Source organism: Lutra lutra, chromosome 8 (assembly GCF_902655055.1).
Source record: "Lutra lutra chromosome 8, mLutLut1.2, whole genome shotgun sequence".
NCBI lineage: Eukaryota > Metazoa > Chordata > Mammalia > Carnivora > Mustelidae > Lutra > Lutra lutra.
In genome coordinates, this window is record NC_062285.1 from 96981924 (window position 1) to 97004761 (window position 22838).

General features: G+C 48.3%; 1 protein-coding gene across 7 annotated transcripts in view; it reads right to left on the reverse strand.

Moving 5' to 3' along the window:
• Positions 1–5007: 5007 nt before the first annotated feature.
• The window catches only part of BEST3 (bestrophin 3), a 50027-nt gene continuing 32196 nt past the window's right edge, over positions 5008–22838 (reverse strand). For 4 of the 7 annotated variants that reach the window (XM_047740234.1, XM_047740237.1, XM_047740236.1 and 1 more), the window contains one exon: positions 12110–19884. In XM_047740234.1, the coding sequence (XP_047596190.1) occupies positions 18942–19884 (943 nt within the window). In that variant the 3' untranslated portion in view covers positions 12110–18941. Of the gene's footprint in view, positions 11686–12109; positions 19885–22838 lie in introns of those variants that run through there. The other 3 variants (XR_007129308.1, XR_007129307.1, XM_047740238.1) reach the window with 3 other exon arrangements.

Below are 22838 nucleotides of genomic sequence, written 5' to 3' on the forward strand. Positions count from 1 at the left end.
TTAAATTCTGGGACACTAAGTTAAAATGGCAAAGACCTTGACCCGGCCTTCCTATTTTTTTTTTTTTCCTCTTTCGCATATCTCTGCCATTCCCTTCTCTGAGCCTCAGTTCACTTACTTGTACAATTGGAGTAGTCATACCCACCGCATGGGGTTGTCACGAGATAATGTGTTTAAAGTATCTTGCACATTAGAAGGCACTTGAAAAATGGTTGATATTATTATCCTTTTATTATTAGTGTTATGATTAGCTATGGGGCTGGGATTATTACAGGGAGCCCTAGTGGCCAGCTGTTTCTCTCAGTTCCTGGGTCCTAGTTGGCTTCCTGGTTCGGTGCTGGGAAGACCCAAAGCCCACTGGGCCAATTCTATATCCTTTTGGTCCACTATACACTCTCCCAACTCCTCCCCACACCATTGCGTATCTAAACAGAAATTTATGATCTCCCATACGGATGTTTTGTTTCCATACAGCAAAAACAGCTTTGTATTGACCTTGACAAAGAATTTGAATGATATTCTTTGACATGTTGGCCAGATGGCCGTTGTTTGAATAGCATCTGGCAATGGCTTATGTCCCCCTTCCAGGGGCAGATAGCAGCCTCACAGCCTCCTGCTGGAGGAGGAGGGAGCATTGATAAATCCTTTCCTTGAATGCTTTGGATGGCGGTCCACAGACGTGCAGAAAATGAGCCCTAAGTCAGGCAAACCCGTGGAAGTGGCTCCACGGTCGCCGGCGGTACCTTGGGTTGAGCTCCTCTGTCAGAAGCACAGCCCTGCAAAAAATGCCTTTCCCTAAAAATAGGGCAGTTGGAGGTGTGGTTCCCTCAGCAGACAGTCTTCCCAGCAGCTTCGCGACAGGCCAGCTGATAAAACCGTCTACTCCCGGTGCCCCAGATGGCTCACAGCTGTCCTCCAGACCAAAGGGCCCTGGGGACACCGGCCTTGCCCCTCATGTCAGGTGCTTTTCATCAAACACGACGTGTGAAGCTGGAGTCGGTGTCATCAGCCCGTAAGGCTTGCCAGAACCTCTAGAAAGGATTACGACGTGTTGGCAGCCGGAGCTGGAACCACATTCCAAAGCCCAGAGATCACCTTGTTTCACTTTACATGGACAGATTTTTTTTTTTTTTAAACTTCTACCAAAAATTGGATTTTTCTACCACCAGAAGTTGGGGGATAGTATAACATAGTGGTTAAAGACGGGCACTCTGGAGCCAAACTTCCTGGGTTTGAAGCCTGTTCCTTTTTCTTTCTTTTTTTTTTTAGAGCAGTTTTATGGTCATAGAAAAATTGGACAGAAAGTACAGAGAGTTCCTACATAGCCCTGTCCCCACACAGCCCTGTCCCCTAAAATGGAATCCCATATGTGGTGGTACGTTTGTTAAAATCAGTGAGCTCACACTGACCCGTCATTAGTATCCAAAGTCCAGAGTCTAACTGGGGTTCACCCCAGGTGTTGTATATTCTATGAGTTTGGACAAATGGCTAGGGAGGCGTCCGCTATTGTAGTAACACAGAGAGTAGTTTCACTACCCTAAAAATCCTCTGTACTCTGCCCACTTGTCTCTCCTTCTCCTCTAACAGCAGAATACTGATCTTTTTTCAAAGATTTATTTACTTATTTTAGAGAGTGTGTGTGTGCATGAGCTGGGGGAGGGGCAGAGGCAAGGAGCGAGACCCTCCAGCAGACTTCCTAGTGAGCATAGAGCCCAACCCTGTGACTCTGAGATCAGGACCTGAGCCGGAATCATGAGTTGGATACCTAACCCACTGAGCCACCCAGGCACTCCAGGCAGCCACCAGTCTTTTTACTGTCTCCATAGCTTTGCCTTTTCCATAGGAATCATGGAGTCTGTAGCCTGTTCAGATTGGCTTCCTTCACCTAGTCATATGCCTTTAAATTTAAAAAATCAAGCCTTTTCATGGCTTGATTGTTTATTTCTCTTTAGCACCAACTAATATTCTGGTGTCTGGATGTATCTTAGTTTATCCACTCACCAATTGAAGGACATCTTGCTTCCTCCCATGTTTTTGTGTTTGTTTTTTATTTTTGGCAATTATGAATGGAGTTTTCAACTTCTTTGTGTAAATGCCAAGAAGTGTGATTGCTGGGTCATATGGGAAGGGAATGCTAAGTTTTGTTAGAAACTGCCCAGAGGTCTTCCAAAATGGCTGTGCTGTTTTGCCTTCACACCAGCTATGAATGAGAGAACCTGTGGTCCCACAGCCTTGCCAGTACTTGCTATTGTCAGGGTTCTAGATTTTTGAATCCTTTGATCATCTGAGACAAGTCCCTAAGCCTTGGTTTCCTAGTTTGTGAAATCTGGAAAACAGCGCCTTTTATTATTGGGTTGTTGTGAGGATGAAATAAAGCCACCCACACAAGGCATGGTATGTACACTCTCAAGAAATATTAACTGTGACGTTTGGATTCGGTCGGATTTCTGTTTTCAAAAGCATGTGAGGTTCTTGGGCACAAAATGATGTTATGTTGGGGCACGAGAGTCGGCCCCCGACCCTTTCCCACACCGAGGACTTCCTGTTAGGTCTCCTTTGAAGACAGTACACAGTATATACCTGCCTTGTTCTCCATTTCCGGGTGAGGAAATTGCAGCCCAGAGAGGTTGCGCTGACTCAGGTGAAGTCACCCAGCTAAGAAGCTGAGTCAAGTGAGACTTCAGCGTGAGATCATGGGACACCAAAGTCCAACCCTTAGCCCCTTGTGACACCGCCTCTCCCAACCTGGTCTCCTTGCCAACTCACCTGCATCTTTGGCTTGGAAGTTGAGATTCACAGGGTTATAGTCTTTCCAGCCCATTCTCTGGTGAAGTCAGAAGTCAGGTTCCCATGTGAATATTAATTAACCCCAAACTGGACAGGTTAAAGTGGTGATGTTGAAGTTCAGGTTGACTGTTCTGCTCTTCTGAGGGCTCGGCCAGTTTCTAGTGTTCGTCCATGTTGCTGCACATTTCCCCCACCTCTTCATGTGGCCAGCTCCCACTCGCCCTCAGGGCTTGGCCACCACATTATTTAATGCAGTGAGACTTCTGGGTCAGAGGCTCCCTTTTGCTCTTTTAGCACCCTGTCTTTTCCCCACTGTAGCTCTTGCAAGCCTGTATTACACTGCTGTGTCTGGCTCCCCTACTAGGGTTAGCGCCATGAGTGCAGAGATGCTAGAGGTCTTGTCCACTGTTATATGCCCAGCCCCCATGATGACACTGGGCCCCCAAGGTTGGATTAACAGGTATTAGTGGAATGAATGACTGAATGACTGGACATAAGGGGTTGGTGCTGGACTGCAACACTGGGTTTGGTGGTTTTTTTTTTCCCAGACCCAGTCTGGGACATCGGCATTGACATCCCACCTGAGGCATTCACCATGGTGTTTGACTTGGGGTAATCCAACTTCTGGATTTCCTCTTCCTATTGCAAGAGCAGGGAGTGCAGTGAGGAATGCCATGGGTAGAGGTGTTTCAACACTTAGGTGGACTCTTGAACAGCAAAGCTCTTCTCCCCAGCTCACCAACTCTGTGAGCAGAGCATGAACCCCGAATGGGCTTAATGCATTCTGTGGCCCCTTATATTCTTGGGGTGGGGGTCCCCAAATGCCCTTCCTGGGGTCTCAACTGGAGATATATCAGTTGGTACATGGTGGTTTGGTCATATTTGTTGTCAAAATTTAAACATATTGCTCTACTCGTTGGTAAAGAACCATTACCCAGAGTGTGCTGATGCCCCAGTTTCTCTGGCCCCTTTCCTGAGACCCCTTACCTCCCCATAATCCAGGAAATAGGGCGGTAATGTGTGACAGGAGGCTCCAAGACCCTGCTTCAGCTCCACGGCTGGTGTCATACTTCTTCAGTCTGAGTTTTTACATAATTTGACTATTACCCCTGGTAGAGTCCTTCCTGTGTTACTGGGAAATGGTCGAGGGAAGAGGGGAGAAAGGGGAGGAGGAGCAGGGGAAGATTCTGGCAGGATGTCCATTTCCCTGGCATTTGCATAGAACTAAGAGGATGTAGGAATTTGGACATTCCAAATGAATGAGGAGTGGTCTCCAGCTGCCCTCTGTACAGACAGCTGCTCTCCACGTTCCTTCAAGGAGCCGCCTACCTGGAGAATAGCCACCATTTCTTGAGCTTTGATATGTGCGCAGTACTCAGATAAATATCCATTGACCTTTCCTCACTCCTCTTGGGGAATCTGAACAGTTACCCTGATCTTCCAGACGAGGAAACGAGTCTGAGAAGTGCAGCCGTGCTCAGTTCGTTGAGCTGGTTCCGGGGCCGAGTTGGGAGTCTGACCGAAGATGCCACAGCTCCACAGGGACTGCGCTGGAGGGGAACAGCTTCTTTCCAAGGCAGAGAGAGGCACAGAGACTTCTGGCAAGAAGAGCCACTTTCCAGGAAACAGTGCAGAAAAGTGAAACAGATTCACAGAGAGGGCTGCCACAAGGCCACGTCCCTTTGGTGGCCAGAGGGAAACTCGCCAAGAATCCCAAGCCCTGGAGATGGCTGCCTGGGGGCACCCCCTGCTCAGAGCCTCTGTGCTAACCTCTGCTGGAAGTGAACCAGGCTCCAGCCCCCGAAGTTCGCCCTCAGCATCTGCCCTGTGGCAGTGCACTTGGCTGACTGGCCGTGTGACCTGCCTTGAGGTTTCCCACGCTCGGTCTCCATAGCACCCCTGGGTGTCTGGGAAGTACGCTTGCGCAGGCTGGGGTATTGCAGAACTCCTACAAGGAGCTCTAGGTCAGATTCTTCCTGGAGGTCCTAGTAGATACCTGTTGCTTTGACTAGGAAATGTGAAAATTTCATCAGAGAACAAAAATTCTTTTCTTTTTTCTTTTAAGATTTTATTTATTTGACAGAGATCACAAGTAGGCAGAGAGGAAGGCAGAGAGAGGGGGAAGCAGGCTCCCCGCTGAGCAGAGAGCCCTATGTGGGGCTCGATCCCACAACCCTGGGATCATGACCTGAGCTGAAGGCAAAGGCTTTAGCCCACTGAGCCACCCAGGCACCCCTTGAGAACAAAAATTCTTGAAGAAAAGAAATCTTTAAGAATCCTCTTTAGTGAAGAATTTGCACTAGACCTTGATTTCAGTCATGAAAAAAAAGATGGATAGGAGAAAAAAAAAAGATTTGAAAAGAAGCATGTTAAAATGCTAACAGTCGTTCAGATGTGTGGCAATGTATTTTTCTTTCCATTTTTCCAGAAAATAATGTGTTTACTTTTACAAGGAAAAACATACATGTTTATTTATGTATTTTAAATATACATGTTTAAATTCCCCCTTTCCTTCTGTGGTGGCTTATGTCTATCTTGAGGCATTTGAAAAGGATGGCCAGGAGCAGACCAGCCAACCAGCCAACCTTCCTCTTTGGGACTTGGAGAAAAATCATCTGAGTGCCCTGAACAATTTCCTCATTTGTGAAATGGGAAAATAGTGAGCTTGGTAAGGTTAGGATGAGCATTAAATGGCATTAGCTGGGTAAAAAAAATTTTTTTTCTTAAAGATTTTATTTATTTATTTGACAGACAAAGATCACAAGCAGGCAAAGAGAGAGAGAGAGGAGGAGGATGCAGGCTTCCCACTGAGCAGAGAGCCCGACATGGGGCTCGATCCCGGGACCCTGGGATCATGACCCGAGCCGAAGGCAGAGGCTTTAACTCACTGAGCCACCCAGGCGCCCCAGCTGGGTAAAATTTTGATTACAAATCTGGCTCATGGTAAATGCTCGTGAGAAGTGGTAGTCATCATGATCACTAATTGGCTCCTGATGTCATTAGTTACTCTCAGGAGCCTCAGTGTTCCTGTGACCAGCAGAGGGCACTCCTGGCCCCGGGAGTCCACGGGATGGCTGGACACCAGGATTCCACTATCGTGTGCCTGTCCTAGGTGGAGGGATGTGAGGAGACAGCACACAAGTGCCCCTGCCTTGCTCATTGCTCTCTAAATTCCCAGCCATGTGCTGAGATGAAAATCTGTGTTACAGCTGGAAGGGCTGACATTCTCTAGCAGTAACAAAAAACTGACTGTGCTGCTCACAGAAATGTGTATGCGAAGGATTCGGATATTTCCTGTGGAGTTCAGTTCAGCAAAGAGGGCAAGCATTCTGCCTTCAGGACTGGAATTTTCTGGGGAGAGTGGGGATAGAGAGGGGCAGGCAAGTGATCTGGGGATTCTACTACTTGGGAAGAGTGGGGGATGGAGGAAAAGAGAGGCTGGTGTTCTACTGGTCATTGGCTCTGGGAGGCCAAGTGGAAAGAGGGCCACACTCTCTGAGGTGGTGACTCCAATCTCTCTCTCCAGCCCTGACCTCTCCTCTAATCTCCAAACTTGTCTGATAGCCAGCTGTCATTTGATGTGTCTACTTGGATAAGGTTAAGCATACCCAAAATAAAACTGTTCTTCCTGACTACTAACAACCACCACCACCACCAACTACTACAACAAAAACAAAAGTGAGCCCATACTCTCAAAATGTCATACATTTGCTAAACAAATATTTCTTGTGTGTCCACCTAGTGCCAGATACTGGTCGAACCTCTGGGGAGGGATCACAGCAGTGAGCTGAACAGGCTTGATCCCTTCTCCCCACCCCCATTATGGGGCTATATGGATAGAAGCCAAACGTGTGTAACAAGAAGTGGATTGTGCTGCTTCACTGTGCACTGGTAGGAAAAAAAACACAAAAAAATTATAGTATTATACTTGCTTCTGGGTGCACATTTGAGTAGGGCCATGTGAACTTATGACACTTCAGTGTAGAGAGAGAGAAGGATGGTGAGGGGATCAGGAAATGTAAAGATTATCTGGCAAGATTTGCTTTCAAGGAAAGGTGAGCGTGTGTGTGTTCACGTGTGCAAAAGCATGCATGCATGTGGGAGGCTTCTAGAGACACAGCATAATGGCGTTCTTCAAGTGTCTGCAGGTGGTCCTCACCGTGGAGAAGGATGGACAAATTAGGTTGGACCCAGAGGGGGTATGAGAATGGTGAGATCTGGCTGGCAGGAGGCAGCTTTTGGCTCAGTGTGGTGAGGGCCATCTACTGAGCGTGGTGGTAGAGCATGAAAGGGTCAACAAGGGCGAACTGCCTTTCACTGGAGGGTTCTGGCTGGAAGAATCTTGGCAATACTACTGTAGAGAGGATTCTGTCATGCAGTGGGGTCCTGAACTAGGTGACACCAGAATTTCCTTCCCACCCCGCGTTCCTAGGAACTGGATTTCTAGGATCCAGTTTCTAGGATCAGTGATATGGAGACCCAGTGTGGATGCCTTTCTGTCACCAGCCTGGTGCCCGTGGGGTATCAGCAGCCTCAGAGGTCTGTTCCTCAGTGTCCTGTCGATGAAGAGACTATTCTATAGTGTCCCATCCATTCAAGGAGAGAGGAGCAGTTGGATCTGAGGGTCCCCAAAATATGGTGACAGCTGACGCTCCCTAGCTCTGCTCAGGCCAGTGTGTCAGACTTTTTTTTACTGGAGCGGCCTTGTCTTCTCTGTCTCCAACCTGATCTACCTTCCCACTCTGACTAATGTCCCCAGGCACCGAGCCGGGGTGGGGGGGAGGGCTTGTGGAACCACCTCCCTGATCTCAGACAACATGCTCATCTTTGTTTTCCCTCCCGATAAGACTCTTAGCTCCCAATTTCTTAGATTTTTCCTCTTTGGTAAACAACCTATTTAGAAGAGATTTGAAATGTGAACCAAAGTTTTCAGAAACAAATTATGTGTGACTGGGCTGTCCTTAGTTCCAATCTGGTAATACCCTTGGATTACAGGAGGGCGTGTTTGGCCTGCTGTTCAGAATAAGGAGGAGGCAGGCCACAAAAGGCACTTGGGTTACTGAGTGGGCCTGGGAGATTATGTGGGATACCCCTCCTCATTTTTGCCTTTTCCCCTTTTCTCCCACACCATCTCACACTTCCTTTATTTTCTCCTTTATCATCTTAGACCAGCAACCCCAGCTCCCAGTAAGCCTCCTTCCCACCCAAAGCCCTTCCATGCTTTGGAATGCCTTCCTCCGGTTTCTCATGTTCAAGGCCCTCTCTGGCAGTGATAGCTGGCAGTGCCATCCAGGCAGGGTGACCTGAGACTGATGGGGGTCCTGCACCCCGGTGACCAGAACCTGGTTCCAGGAAGGACCTGCCTGGTCAGTGGTCACTCATGGGGTGAGTGTAATTTTTTTTCCTTCTTCTTCTTTTTCGCATAAGATTGGGCCTCCAGAGAGGGCACACTGATTTGGGGTGACTCAAATGATTAATATAGATAGGGACCCTGCACATCCTAATTGTGGCCCTACTTACTCTCTAGTCCTATGTCCCAAACCTCCCCCCGCCAGAGGCAATTTCTTGTGTGTCTGAGAACCTTCAGCAGCTCTCAGAGATGAACATCACCATGACCCTTGGTTTAGGTGGATGAAACTGGAGGGTCTGACGGGGGTTTCCTCAAGTTCAACATGCTAAAATGCTGCCACCTGGAGGCAGGTCTGGGCCACGCTGCTGGAGAAACACCCCTACCTTTTGTTCCCCTCTTGGGCCTTTGCCTCAGTCAAGTGGAGTTTGCTATAGGCTTTTGTCAACTCAGTTGAAAGCAAGAAATTGAAGAAGTTATGTACTTTGATCTTTGACTCAGGAAAGGAGTCCTTCCTATACCTTCAGGGAAAACACATTAAACATTCTCAAATCTTACTTTTGCTCTAAAGTCAGGCGTACTTCATTAAATGATAATAAAGACAGTTAACAATTATGAAGCCATAACTTTCCATCAGGTCCTGTGTTAATTGCTTTACATCCATTATTTCATCTGACTTTTAAAACAGCCCAGTGAGGAACATACGGGCATTGATGCCATCTTGTTGTTGTTGAAACAGAAGCTAGAGCAGGTCAGATAAGTTGACCTAGGTCACACTGCTAGCAAGTGTCTGGGCCTGACCAGAACCTTATTCAGAGAATCAGAGTCAGAGCCCTTATTCACCATCCTGTTTAATACTAGGAGGATGTAATAATGGCCGCAAACATTTACCATGTGCTTAATATAGGACACACAATATACTCGGGGTTTTGTCTGTACCAACTCATTTAACACGAACAATAACAATGATCATTACGATGATCCCCATTTTATCTCCAAGGAAACCAAGTCACAGAAAGGTTAAGTAACTTTGCACGAGCAGTGGTGGGTCCAGATTTCGAACCCACACACTGTGTGTCCCAAAGTTCACCTTCTTCCCCTTTATGTTCTCTACTTGACAAAAGGTGATTAGGCCATATTTGAAGCTGAGTTTTCTGAGGGGAAAATAAAGCAGAAGCAAGAGCTCCCTCTGCTCCCCTGCACCTCTGGTGCCCTGGGCCCTGCGGAAGACCACTGATTTGTCTCCCATCACCTTCCCTGGGGATCGGCAGGAGCAGGTGTGTCTGCTGACACTGACAGGGGAAAGGTGGGAGCCCTGGGTTGGGGGGGCTGGGGTGCCCACATGACCCCCATCTGCTCACTAGGGGTCCTGGAGGCCCTGAGGGATGTGCTTGGATGCCAGTGGATTGCAGATCTCCCTGTCGCTGCGGATTGTGGGCATCGAGGGATCTTCGCAGGGTCATCTGCAACAGAATGGCACTGCCTGCTTGGTGGGCTAACAGCAGAGTGGGGTTTGCAAAAGCCATGCACAGGGGTGGCCTCAAGTAACAGAGGTCAGGCAGCTGCAGAGAAACCCCTGGTGGCTGGGGGGGGGGGCAGACTCCAACCCTAAATGTTGATGGGACAGAGGGAGAGGCTCTTTTCCAATCTGATGCTGGGCTTCTTTCTCGTTGTTCTCCATCTCTGCAGGGCCTCCCACGGGCTCTCTGAGCGTCCCTTGTAGTATGTTCTGAGGAAGGGTCCTTATGGCTGTTAGAGGTTTCTTCCCTACACCACCAGGGCTTACCAACTAGGGCTTCGTTGTTTATTCTTCTACTAGTAGGGAGACCTGCCTTTTTCCTTACAGGGGTGAACTTAGCTTTTAAAAGTTAAAAAAAAAAAAATTAGATATCCTTGGTGCGCCTGGGTAGCTCAGTCAGTTGAGCATCTGCCTTTGGCTCAGGTCATGATCCTAAGGTCCTGGGATCGAGCTCCAGGCCAGGCTGTCTGCCCAGTGGGGAGCCTGCTTCTCCCTTGCCCTCTGCCTGCCGCTCTGCCTGCTTGTGTGCAGGTTCTCTTTGTCAAATGAATACATAAAAATATTTAGAAATTACATATCCTTTTATCCTCCCTCTCTGCGGAGCTGCCCCTGTTACCCTGTGTTCCACGCCACTGGCTCGGGAGCTGACCTCAGACTGAGGTCAATGGCTGGAAATAGCAGAAGGGCTCCAGGCCGCCCCCGCCTGTGGCAAGAGACAGCCAGCCTGCCGGCTACTATGAACAGCAGCTAGTTTCTCCAGTGGGAACGACACACAAATGACATGCTGTTCCTAGGTTGTCTGGATCTGACATCCGTGCAGGGCCTGCTGCCAACGGGGCCTGGTCAGGCGTGGCCAGCTAGTGCCAGAGTCCCTGCGTCCAGAATGATTTGCCCTGTCAGTGAGCCAGGGAGAACACCAAGCCTGTCCAGCTCTCCCAGAGAAGCAGGTCAGGAGGAGGACGGAGTACAGGTTTATCATGTGTGGGTGGTAGCTAGGGGCTGCTGGAGTTTATAGTAATACATAGGCCAAGGACCTGCCACCACTGGCTTTCCATCTTCTTACCCTTTCCCTCTTGGCACGGATTAGGAGCTCACCGTGGTTGAGGACTCCGTGGAGCTGTGGATGTTTTGGTAAAAGAGCAGCCGGCCCAGGTCACCTCCCAGGGCCACACCAAGTGAAGCAGGCTCAGGCTAGGGAGGTAGGCGGTGGCGGAGACTGTGGCCCGCTGGACAATCCTGGACAAGCAAGAGCTGTGAGGAACTCAGATTCAGGCCACCGGCCACCACTTTCCGCTGCGGACCTAGGTCATATATCCAGCTCGGGCTCAGACCGTGGAACTGTTTTAAGCGCTTCTGCCCTTGCACTTTCCCTTCCCTGGGCTTCCAGGATGCCCGCGCCCCGATCCTTGGGTAATGACCGCCTCGCAGGGAGTGTATGCAGCAGCGAGGCGCCCGAGTCAGCGCTCATGAGAACACCGGTAGAGTGGAAACGACCACGGAGAACCTCTTACGGAGCGACCACTTTATCAGGCTGTTTCCCCCGAAGCCCACGTGGCCGGATGCTGAAAGTCGGCGGACGGGTTTCCGAGGAGCCGCAGACCACGTGTGGCTTCTGCTGAGGAGGCAGCGTGTTTGAGGAATTCTAGGGCTGTGGCTTTACACGCGGGCCGCAGGACTGGGCTGAGGGTGGCCGCGAACACCCCGGATCCACCCATCTTGGAGGAAAGCCTGTTCCACGGTGGAAAGCCCCGCAGGTCCCGGCTGTAACATCTCCGCCCCGGCGGGTCCCGGGCTGGACGGGGGTTAGATTGCGGACCCCGCCTCTGCGCTCCCATCCCGCCTTCCTTTGAGCGCGGCGGGAGCCTGAGCTATCCTCGCAGCACGGACCTAGGCGGGCGCTCCCTGCGTGTCAGGCTTGGCTCTCACAGTTCGGTCTCGGCCTGATGGAGGACATGGCTTAGATCTCGTGGGTTTCCATGCGGTCGAGTATAACAGGAGTTTGCATGCTTCAGGCGTTCAAATGGGCAAATCACTAGTCAAAAGACAACAGGAGGGGGTGCATTTTGGAAACGGTTTGTATTTAGTGGGGAGGAATTGGAGTTTGATGGAGTTGAACTCAGCTTTCTCTTCTCCCGCTCATACCCCATCTTTCTTCTCTCTCAGATGCCACTTTTCCTTCAGACCAGTATATCTGCCTTACAGGAAATACATGGAACCTATAGACTGCTTGCTTAGCAGGAGGCGATGGGGGGACCTACCTGCCTCATCTATGGAGGAAAATAAAACTGGACACCTACACACCACTGTAAAGATTCATAGGAAAATCTAGGAGAGTGGGAGAGCATCCTGACATAGGGGGGCAGAAGGATTTCTTATCCAAAACTGCAAAAGCATAAAAGAAAAAAAAACCTTGATGAACTTGATTATGTTAAAATTAAGAATTTCTAGTCAACAAATAACAACAAGGCAGACACTTTTAATAGACCTTCAAAGGGTTACAAAGATTGTTGCAATGTCTAAAACCAAGGAGGATCTGTCTACTATTGTTCTAGAATATAGAAGGAACTCCTGAAAGTCAACAAGAAAAACAGAAACGCCTTAAATAAAAGGGCAAAGAATTTGAAAAGGAAATTCAGAAGAGAAGTCCCAAAAGAATTAAGAAGTATATAAAGGGATGCTTAACGTCATTAGTAAATCAGGTAAATGTCATACAGTGATCAGTAATACTTAATTAGCAGGTAAATGTCAATTAAACAAGGATTAGGTGTCACTTTACACTTGTTAGACTGGAAAAATGCACAACCTAGGTAGTGCTGAGCATGGGGCAGGGAGGGGATGGTGGGGAGAAACCATGGGTGGGGGAGGGCCAGCCAGCGCTGTGGTTCTGGAACATGTCTGGCAGGAGGGACTCAGGTTAGTATATCCAGACTCTGTGACTCAGCAACTCTGCTCCTGGGTATGCACTCCATGGGGGCCATAAAGGAAGCCTTTGGAGGAGGAGCTTACAGTGGAAGGGAGGGAGGCAACAGGGGAGTAGATGAGTGAGATAGAAGACATCTCAGAAGATGCCGGAGTTAGAAGCAACAGATGGGGGCGCCTGGGTGGCTCAGTGGGTTAAAGCCTCTGCCTTCTGCTCAGGTCATGATCCCAGGATCCTGGGATTGAGCCCCACATCGAGCTCTCTGCTCAGCGGGGAGCCTGCTTCCCCTCTCTCTCTCTCCCTGCCTCTATGCCTACTTGTGATCTCTCTCTCTGTCAAATAAATAAAATCTAAAAAAAAAAAAAAAAAAAAGAAGCAACAGATGGGAGGTACACAGGGAGCTTGGGGGGGACCTTAAAAACACTGTATGAGTAAACAAACACATGAAAAAACAGATGAGACCTATAATATAAAAACATTAACCTAACTTAAAACTTGCACCCAGGTACAGGTTGTGTAAGAACATTTACAAACAAAGGGCTTTACATTAAACAAATTAAAATAGTTCAGAGGTGAACAGGATTGGGGATGAAACAAACATACAAACAGGAAGAGAAGGACAGATGATGTGGGAGTCAGAGGGTCCTAACTCCCATCCACTTCTACCCACCCACCTTCGCGGTCGACACAGCAGTTGCCTCATGTCTCAGGAGTGACTGTGAATAAAAGTCATAATAAAAGGCTGGTGACATCATCCAGGACGACACTAAGTCTCTGATGTTATTCTCCTGGGAGCACTGGGAAATCTGTGATGTCGCTTGGCCTGTGGGGAGGAGGTAGATATCCTACTCATTGTAACAATTCTCTACTGAAAAATTTCCCTTCTATACAAAGTAAAATGCCAAATTATTTCTCTAGAAGATATGGTTTATTTGTTTGATCCTCAGGGAGACATAGATAAAGGCTGAAACTCTCCATTATCTAGCAGTGCATTGGCGCATGTTCTTACGTAATATTTGGTGGAATATATTGTCACCACCCATTCTGTGAGCCACACCGCCAGGCTAACAATGGTGTTTGGCCACTCTTCCTGGTTAAGAGCCATCCAGGGAATTCTCTCAGGGTGAAACTCGGGGTTCATACCCACTTTTTCTGGATTTGACTTATCGGCTCCTTTAGCATCAGGGAGAAGTTGTGCCCAGCTTGCCGCTGGCGCTCACCGCTGGAGTTCACCAGTGGCTGAGTTCATCTGCTGTCCCCTAGTCCTCTCTCTTCTTCATCTCTCTTCATTAGTCTCCCCAATGGTTGTCTCATTTTAACCTTCCTATTGGCCCCAGTCAGGGTTCCCGACCGCGGTATTTGTGGTCGGCTAGCTGTTGTGGTGGTCTGTCCTGTCCGGTGTAGGATGTCTAGTTTAGCAACATCCCTGGCCAGTCGCGCTCCCCAGTGTGACAACCCCAAACATCTCCAGAGATTGCCAAATACCTCCGGGGTGGGGGGACAAAATCACCTCCAGTGGAGAACCACTAGCTTACACACACCAGCATTTCTGTACACGATCTGTTTGAGAAATGTTCTTCCTTGTTTCAGGGTATAAGATGCTGCAGTCTGTTTGCTGACTCTGTTCGGTAAAGGTTTAAAACCAGAAGCTCCGAGAAGACGGGTCCAGGTAACCATCCAGCCACATCTACCCGTGGCAAAAAGGTTGGGGCCTATTTCCTGAATTAATTCAGAAATAAAACAACCACCGCACAAAAACGGAAACCCTTGGTTGGAGTTAACTGAGTCATGAGGGCAACTGTGGTTCTTGGGCCTCTGCTTTCCCGGGTCGGTGCCTTTGTTTCCTGTTTGCGTTGGCCACAGGCGCGTGCCCGGCAGAGGTGTGAAGGGAGGCTGGAAGAGGTAAATGTCTGTTCTGGTCACCTCTCTCCAGCTGTGCCAGTGGGTTGGGATCCTTCTGGATTCTCTAGGATTTGCAATAGGAGGACAAGGCAGGCATTCTCGAATTGGTTCTTTTGACTCAGTGGCCTTTTTGGTGGGAACAACTGTCCCCAAAATTAGGGTTGGTAGAACTAAGAAAAACAGAATGCAAGTGAAAGGACTGAGGATCTCCGTGAGATGAAATGAAGAAAATCCTTGGTTATGACTGTTAATACCCCCCTCCCCTAGCACTTCAGAAAATGTTTGTTGTGGGTCACGTACGTGATGATTTGATGAGCGGAGGGTAGGTGGAATCAGATTCGAATTTGTCTCTTGCTTCGGAGTTTTTACAGTTGTGGTGCTTATTCCAAAATACCCAGAATTAATTCCAAAAAGAACCAGGTTTGGGGAGATTAGCTGCCCTAAGGCGGTCCTCTGACTTCAAACCAGGGGTGCAAAATCCTCTAGAATTATAGTAGAAAGAACAGAAGCAATTAACTGTTCCAAGTTCCACATTTTGGCTGAGGAGATTGGTGCAGAGACTGGGGTGGGGAGGCACTCATCACCATGGTGATAAGTCTGGTGAGAAGTGAAGGAATGACAAAACACTAGAGAGAAGGAAGATGTGGGAGAAGCTGGGAGGTGTATGAAAGAAAAAAAAAAAAGGAAGCCAAAAGAGAACTGACAAGTTTCTTGAATGAAAGAGATTAGAATCCTTGAGAATAAAGGGACCTCGACAAGCAAATGGCCAAAGTAGAAAGGGGCAAGTCCTTTTTCCTGCAGAATCATGGGGTCATCAAGTTCAGCTCAGCCCATCAACAAGACATTGCTGCCTGGGACTCCCAGCCTTTTCTCATAAGCCCCCTCAGCCCCTCCAAGGGCCAGTGAGATGGTGCTGAGAAGAGCCCATTTCACAGATGAGACTGCAAGAGGCAGAAGGACAGGGGCTCGTTCAAGTTCATAAAACTACAGGGGCAGATGTCGCAGGCTGGTTTTGTACTCCTTATTCCATTACACCACATGGCTGCCTGGGCTCAGCTGATTCTCAGAGAGTAGATGTTACAGTGAGAAGATTTTAGAAAAATGATTGAGGACTGAATCAGTTTCTCTGGAGAAGAAGCTAGAGAGCGAAGGCACTGAAAATAAGAACATGTGAGGGGATGCCTGGGTGGCTCAGTCAGTGAAGCGTCTGCCTTTGGCTCAGGTTATGATCCCAGGGTCCTGGGATCAAGTCCCGCATTTGGGCTCTCCTCTGAGCGGAGGGCCTGCTGCTCACCCGGCTTGTGCTCACGCTGGTTCTCTCTCTCTCTCTCTGACAAATAAATAAATAAAAAATCTTAAAAAAAAAAAAAAAAAGAGGATGTATGAGTCTTTAAACAAATGGACAATTTTACATTTCTCCATTCCATTTAAACTGTGTTTTCCATGGCTTAGCTGAACCAAGCTGCTCACGGGACAGTTAAAGAGGGGAGAGAACAGCCTTCTTAGTTTTGTCGGGGGCCAGTCATCCCTGGATTCTTGGATGACAGAGAAGAAGTTCCACGAGCCTTTACCTTCCCTGATTTGTGGGCAGGACACAGCTAGCTCCTGTGGGCTGAGAGAGAAGGAGGCAAAGGGGGCTTGGCCGAGTTGCACTCTCTGGCTTTGAGGATTGCATCTGATGCATGGGAGAGCCTATTCTAGGGGTTGGCCAAGCCAAAAAGACTGAGCCAGCAGGCCAGGTGACCATTTATGCAGGGGGTAGAAGTTTCCAGAGTTCAGGAGAAAATGGGCTATGCAGGCAATGAAATCAGGCACCAGAGAAGAAATTTTTTTTTTTTTCTTTTTCCAGCTTTGGTCTGTGTTGGGTAAAAACCCATTTTAGAATGAATAGAGATTTCTTCATCTGATTGAGGCAATTGCTAGCTTGAATTTATTGCTGAATTCAACCACATGGGCTCATTGAATGAGTCATTATTCAGCTTTTAGTGCAAGGAGGAAATGGGAGGCCCCCTCAGAGTCTGATGAAGTACTGAGGAAATTAAATAGTTCTCTGGACAAAGGTGCATAAGGGATGGATGGAAGCATAGATGAACGAACATTTCCCTAGTCCGGGAGAGTGGACACCTGGAGTCATACATTCTGTTTGTGTGTCATTTATCACCTTGGATGTATGAACAAAAATTGCTTATATTTTGAAAGCAGCTAGGTAGAAACTTGCTTGAATTTGAGCAATAGATAAAGCCAAAGAGAAGAGAATTTCAACTTAAGTTGAAATAGCCAAAAAAAAAAAAAAAAATAGCAATTAGAGGCTGGGGGAGGGTTAGGGCTGGCTCTCAGCTGCGTTTATATCGGGGCTTGATTGCATAGCCCTCACTAACACTTTGGGAATATCAGTCCCTTCCCAGGTGCTAACCCTCTTGACCCATATAGAGAACCATCGATGTATAGTATTTCTCCCAATATTATTTCCTTTCAGTCTTTGGAGAAAAACCCAGTTAAAGTAAATGTCACTGCTGTCATGCAGCTTGGGTGGCCCAGTTGGATGCAGTGTCTTGTAAAAATGTGCTAATTATAACATTGCATGTTGGGAATAGTTGGGGAGAAGGGTTCTGACCACTTTCTTCTGTCAGAAAAATGAAGCGGATGATGGCTGGGCTCAAAGTGGGAGCAATGCCCTCCTGTATGCGTACATAAAAGACCGGGTAGAGGCACCCGGGTGGCTCAGTCAGTTGAGTGTCTCGTGAGCCCCATGAGTGGCTCAGGGCATGGTCTCGGGGTCATGGGATCAAGCCCTGAATTGGGCTCCACACTGAGTTTGAAGTCTGCTTGCGATTCTCTCCCTCTCCCTCTGCCCATCCCCCACTCTCTTTTTCTCTCAAATAAATAAAGTCTTAAAAAAAAAAAGACCAGGTAGACTCAAGCAGGGAGGACCCAGAGGGCCTGCCAAGGCTGGAGAAGTTCAGACATGGCTTCCTTGGGGCATCCTCCAGAACTGTGGGCACACAGCTGGCTGATTCCAGGCCTCACACATGGCTTGACACAGTAAGGGAGCGCCCAGGTTAAGAGGGGGGGCTCTTGAGTCAGGTAAACCTGGGTTTGAATCTGAGCTCTACCCCTTTCTGGCTGTGTGTTATAAGTCACACTATTTTGGTTTTCCAAAGACTCTGTTTTCTTCATCTTTAAAATGGAGAGAATAGTACACTGACCCATAGAATTCCTGTGGGGATTGGTGAGATTCTCTGTGAACTTTATAGGCTGCTGCCTAGACCCATGTGTACTCGATAAGTGGTAGCAATCAGGGTTATTTTATTTATTAAGTCCTATGTAGTCAAGCTTCGCCATACAACAGAGATAGTGAGAGCAGCACTCCTAAGACATGGCCTTCTCCACAGGAAGTCAGAGGCCCCAACCACCTGCCACCCCCAACAACTCCTTGGAGGGAACTGGTCAATGTCCTGTCCCCATCGTGCCGTCCTGGACCCCCTTAACCTCCCAGCTCCAATATCTTACCTCATGCCAAACAACCTGGCAGACGCAGTAACTGGTCCCATGTTGTGACATGACTGGGATTTTAGCTTAAGGGTTCGTGTTAAACACACTCAAGCCTTGTTATTCTTTGGTTCCATAAGCATTTGCTTATGAGATTCCTTGTCCTCTTTGCTTCCAATTTCTCCAGTGTTCAAGACCAGGGGGTGGGTACAGAAAGAATGGCAATGGCTGCCATCAGCCTCTGTGCCCCTTCCACTGGGAGGCTCGAGTGCGTCAGGTTGGACTTGCGGACATCTTTGATTGCCCTGTGGGAGGTGCTGCCAAGGCCTCATCGTCTGCAAACCATGGCAAAAAGTAAGGAGCAGAGTTGGCAACAGAAAATAGTACAACCTGAAAGGTGGGAGAGAGTAGAAGGGAAAGACAAAAGGATGAGAGAATAAAAAGAAAACAGAGAAAAAGAAATTAAAAGGAGGTGGAGGTTGTAATGCTGTGAAGCTTAAGAATCAAGAAGTGATCGTAGTTCTAGAAAGTGGTAGTGAGATGGTTAGAAAGCCTCAAAGAGTCAGTATTAGGAAGGAGCTTTTGCAGCATTGTGTGACCCATATCCCTCTCTTTATGACTGAGGAGTTGAAGAAAAGAGAAAAAGTGGGGAGGAGAGAAAACTTTGTCTCTCTGGGGGCAAAACTGGGGGACTATTGGCTACAAGATCCTTTCCAAAGGTAACATAATATCTGAATTATAAGCCATAGATATATTATTAAGATTCCTTGTTTGGTTAAGATAGGTCGCTGTGGTCTGTGTGACTTCTGTGAAAGTCACCTTGTAACAGATGATGTGAATGTATTTGATTTTCTCAGTTCTCAGAAACTAGGATCATAATGCCCTTTAGTTTTAAGTAGCTTATATAGTCTGATGGCTTTTTAAAAAGTTGACCAGTCCTTAGGTATGTTCTGGAACTAATGCTGAAAGTAAGAACCTCAACTAGAACCAGGTCCTAGAGGTTCTGGTCTTCCTTTGGGTCGTTCCTCAGCTGGCTCATTGTTAAAATCTATGATATCTGTTTCCTTGGTGTCCAGATTTTCCATTAAATACAGCATATCAGGAGAGGCTCGAGAGCCAGCCACGATGTTGATTCCACTTGTCTCTGAAGATGTTTCTGTGTTGAGTAAGAGAATGGGCTCAGGGCTCATGGGATCTGGGCGGAGGCCCACTGGGGAGGTGTGGCTGGACTCCAGGAACCCCGGGAGGCTCCACCTTTTCAGGAACTTGTCATCTTTAGGGTTTTCCCCAGAGACAAATGTGGGAACATTTCTTTTATCTTTGGCAGAACTAGTCTGGGGACTGGGATCCCTCGGAGGTGTCCCTTTCTCTGAGGGGCAAGGAATCAATCCCACGGGGACCTCCTGCTGTCCAGTCCCACTTGGCTCCACCCCAGTAAACTCTGCACTCTGAATGGAGGCCATGGAGCCATCGGACACAGGCACTGATGCCTCGGCCACTGTGATCAGTACCTCGGGCACCTGCGGCATTTTGGTGGGGGAGACCCTCACACTGGGCTGTGGACTCAGACTCTGCAAAGTGCTCGTCCGGCTGGTCTCCCTGATGGTGGACAGCTCCCCCAGGCTGGAGTACATCTTGATGCTCCCCTCTGGGGAGCGGGTCTGGTTCGGGGTGCCTGGGGCACGGTGGTAGCTTCTGGAGGGCACGTCCAACAGATCCCTGGCTGGGCTGACATCACCGCTTGGGGGAAAGAACATGGAGCTGTCACTGGCCTGCCGGCTGTAGCTTCTCCTCCGGGGGCTGGAGGGGTGTTCGTGGGCGCTCAGGAATCTCTTGACTTTCCTAATCACGGAACGGCGGTGGCCGTGCTTCTCGTAACTCCACAGCCAGTCCTCACCAGGGAAGTCGGATCCGGACAGTCTGAAACACACAATGACACAATGCAGGCAACTCGGCTTTGGGACCCCAACCCTCCAGGCAGTGTCTCAGAATTAAGGACAGAGTCTGGAATGTTTGCATTCCAGATCTGGAAATGGAGGGGATTTTAACCTGAGAGAGTCTAGCAGAGATTCTCAGAACTTTTGGTCCCGGGACCTTGTTAAACTCTGAAGCACTATTGAATACCCCAAAGAGATTTGTTTATGTGGGTTATAGCTATTGCTATTTACTGCATCAGAAATAACCGAGGCGGGCGCCTGGGTGGCTCAGTGGATTAAAGCCTCTGCCTTCAGCTCAGGTCATGATCCCAGGGTCCTGGGATCGAGCCCCGCATCGGGCTCTCTGCTCAGCAGGGAGCCTGCTTCCTCCTCTCTCTCTCTCTCTGCCTGCCTCTCTGCCTACTTGTGCTCTCTGTCAAATAAATAAATAAATCTTTGAAAAAAAAAAAGAAATAACTGAGGAATATAAGAAAGAAAACCCACACATACACGAACGCGCAAGCACACATTCCATTAAATGTTAAGTGATGACATCATCACGTAGCATGGAGCCTCTGGAAAATTCCACTGCACACTCAGGAAAGAATGAGAATGAAACAGGTAAATAACATTTTAGTGTTGTTAGAAAAATAGTTTTGACCTTAAGGACTTGGGTCTTGTGGGGGGGATCCTAGTTTTTAGGGATTCCCAGCAGTTCCCAGACCATACTTTTGAAAATCACTAATTTAGAGATCTGAACATTAATCAAAAAAAGGATACAATGTGCGTTCCTTCAGCCTTATTACAGGTGAACTAAGGGCCATGAACTAACGATCTGTGAAGCCCCCCAAAACAATGGATCATAGGAAAATGCAAGACCCTGCAAAACATAGCTGACACATTTATTTAAGTACCTCCTTTCACTTAATTACCACATTCATTGTGTGAGCTGTTACTATTATGATTCTCACTTAACAGATGAAGAAACTGAGGCCCAGAGAGATTCCTGAGGGCTATGTAGCCCATGGAGGCAGAACTCAAATCTGACTCCAAAGCCTTTGTTCTTAATCCCTTTTATATAGAGTCTGCTTCATGGGTGTCGGGTGACAAGGTAGGCCTGGGGGTGGCCAGGGGCGATGCAGATTAATGAGTAAAACAGTCCTTGCCCACAGGTAATTTGTTACCATCCCTGGTCTGCTCACCTAGGGTTAAGGAAGGAGAAATGTGAACACTGTGGCAAGAGCACAGCCACAGAGGAGGGCTGGTGTGTGGTGTGTGGCCTGGCCATGTAGCTGGGCTCTGCGCGGCTGAAGTTTGATTGATTTGGTAATGTTGCATTTTCAACATTGGGGACATAAAACAAATAACCCTACCCTTTTGAATCTTCTCCTTCAAGGCTGAAATAAAATGGGTAATTGGGATAGGAGTGAAAACTATGGGGTAGTTAGGCCAAGTCTGGCCTCCCAGTACATGGTGCACATCCGGTCTTACTGAGGTTCAAGGTTAAACCTCGGCCTGAAACCACACATGCTCGCACTGGCTCTGGGAGCACCCACGCTCCTCTGGAGCGGTCCAGGATTCGTGAGGCCATCCGTGTGAGTGTCGGTGGGGACGAGATGCCTACACAAGGCCAGGTGCGCTTTCTGTGACCCAGAGGGTAAAGTTGGAAAAGCACGATACGGGTGTAACCTGAAAGGGCACAGTGAGCAGCAAAGAGAACGTTGTCGCTCCGTGTTTATGAATAAAAAATGGCTGAGTGAGATGATTAACCAGCTGAATGTCCCTGGTTGGCGTCCAATTACAACCTCGTGCTGTTCTTCTAAAGCTCCAGCAGGGCTCTCGGCTACCGGATAGCCTCTGCCCCGCTCCCCTCACCCCTCCGCCCGGGCTGTGCCTGGCTCAGATTCTCTTACACACGGACTCCAGAAACGCAGACTCATGCCTCAGTAACCGCCCCCCACCCCCGGCTTGGATTTCCTGAGGTCAGATCTGCAGTCACACTTCAGGAGGGCACTCGGTTATGGAGGGCACCCAAGGAGCGACAGCGAGGTCCTTCTCTAAAATGACCACGCTGGGAATCTGAGGCTGAGCTGGTGAGCTCCCTCAATAGGGTGGCCTCTGTCCTCCATTTGGGGTCTTTACTTTTTATTGGGGATTTGTCTTCCTTGACTCCTCCTGAACCACACAACACTGTAAGAATGACAGTATCTTCCAAGAAACCCGGTTGTACCATCAGTACTTCAAAACTTTGTAAACTCTAAAAGGACACAATTTTCTAACGATGCACTGATGTGAGGGACATGTATATTCAATGGGGGCAAGAGGATTAAGGCCCTGTGTCACCAGTTAGAGAAAAACAGAGCGGCTGCAAGGCGCAAACTGCAAAAGGGCAATGCTCTTGCTCTATTAGTACTGATTCACCAACTGACACCCGGCAGGCTGCCCATGAGATCCCGCTGCACCTTCTTGCCTCAGTAGACTGTGGTGTGGACTCATGAGATTTATCCGCTTACCCGACTCAATCTATGTGTGCACTGGCTATGAATAAATTGGGTGCACAAGCACTATATCACATCATTTAAAAGGCAGGAGAAACTTGTATATAAATAGCTACATTTGAAGGTCAAGTAAGCTTTCAAGCTGGCTTTGACATAGAGTAGGAATCGAATGGGCAGAGAAGGGACTGAGCATTCCAAGTGGAAGAAATGACTTGAGCAAATGAGACAGGAGAAACTCTAGGGTGTTTATGAGGAATGGGAGATACCTGAGTTGTGTCAAGCGCAGAAGAGTGTCAGGAAGACAGCTGAGAAGGCAGCCGTGGACTGTGGTATGGAGTCTCACATACTAGGTTGAGGGATTTGGACTTGACCGCAGAGGTGGGTAGTTCTGGACTGTCTTTGTGGATGGAAGGCATGAGTAGCCATGTGCTGTTTGGTCGTAGTGTGCAAGCTGGAAAAC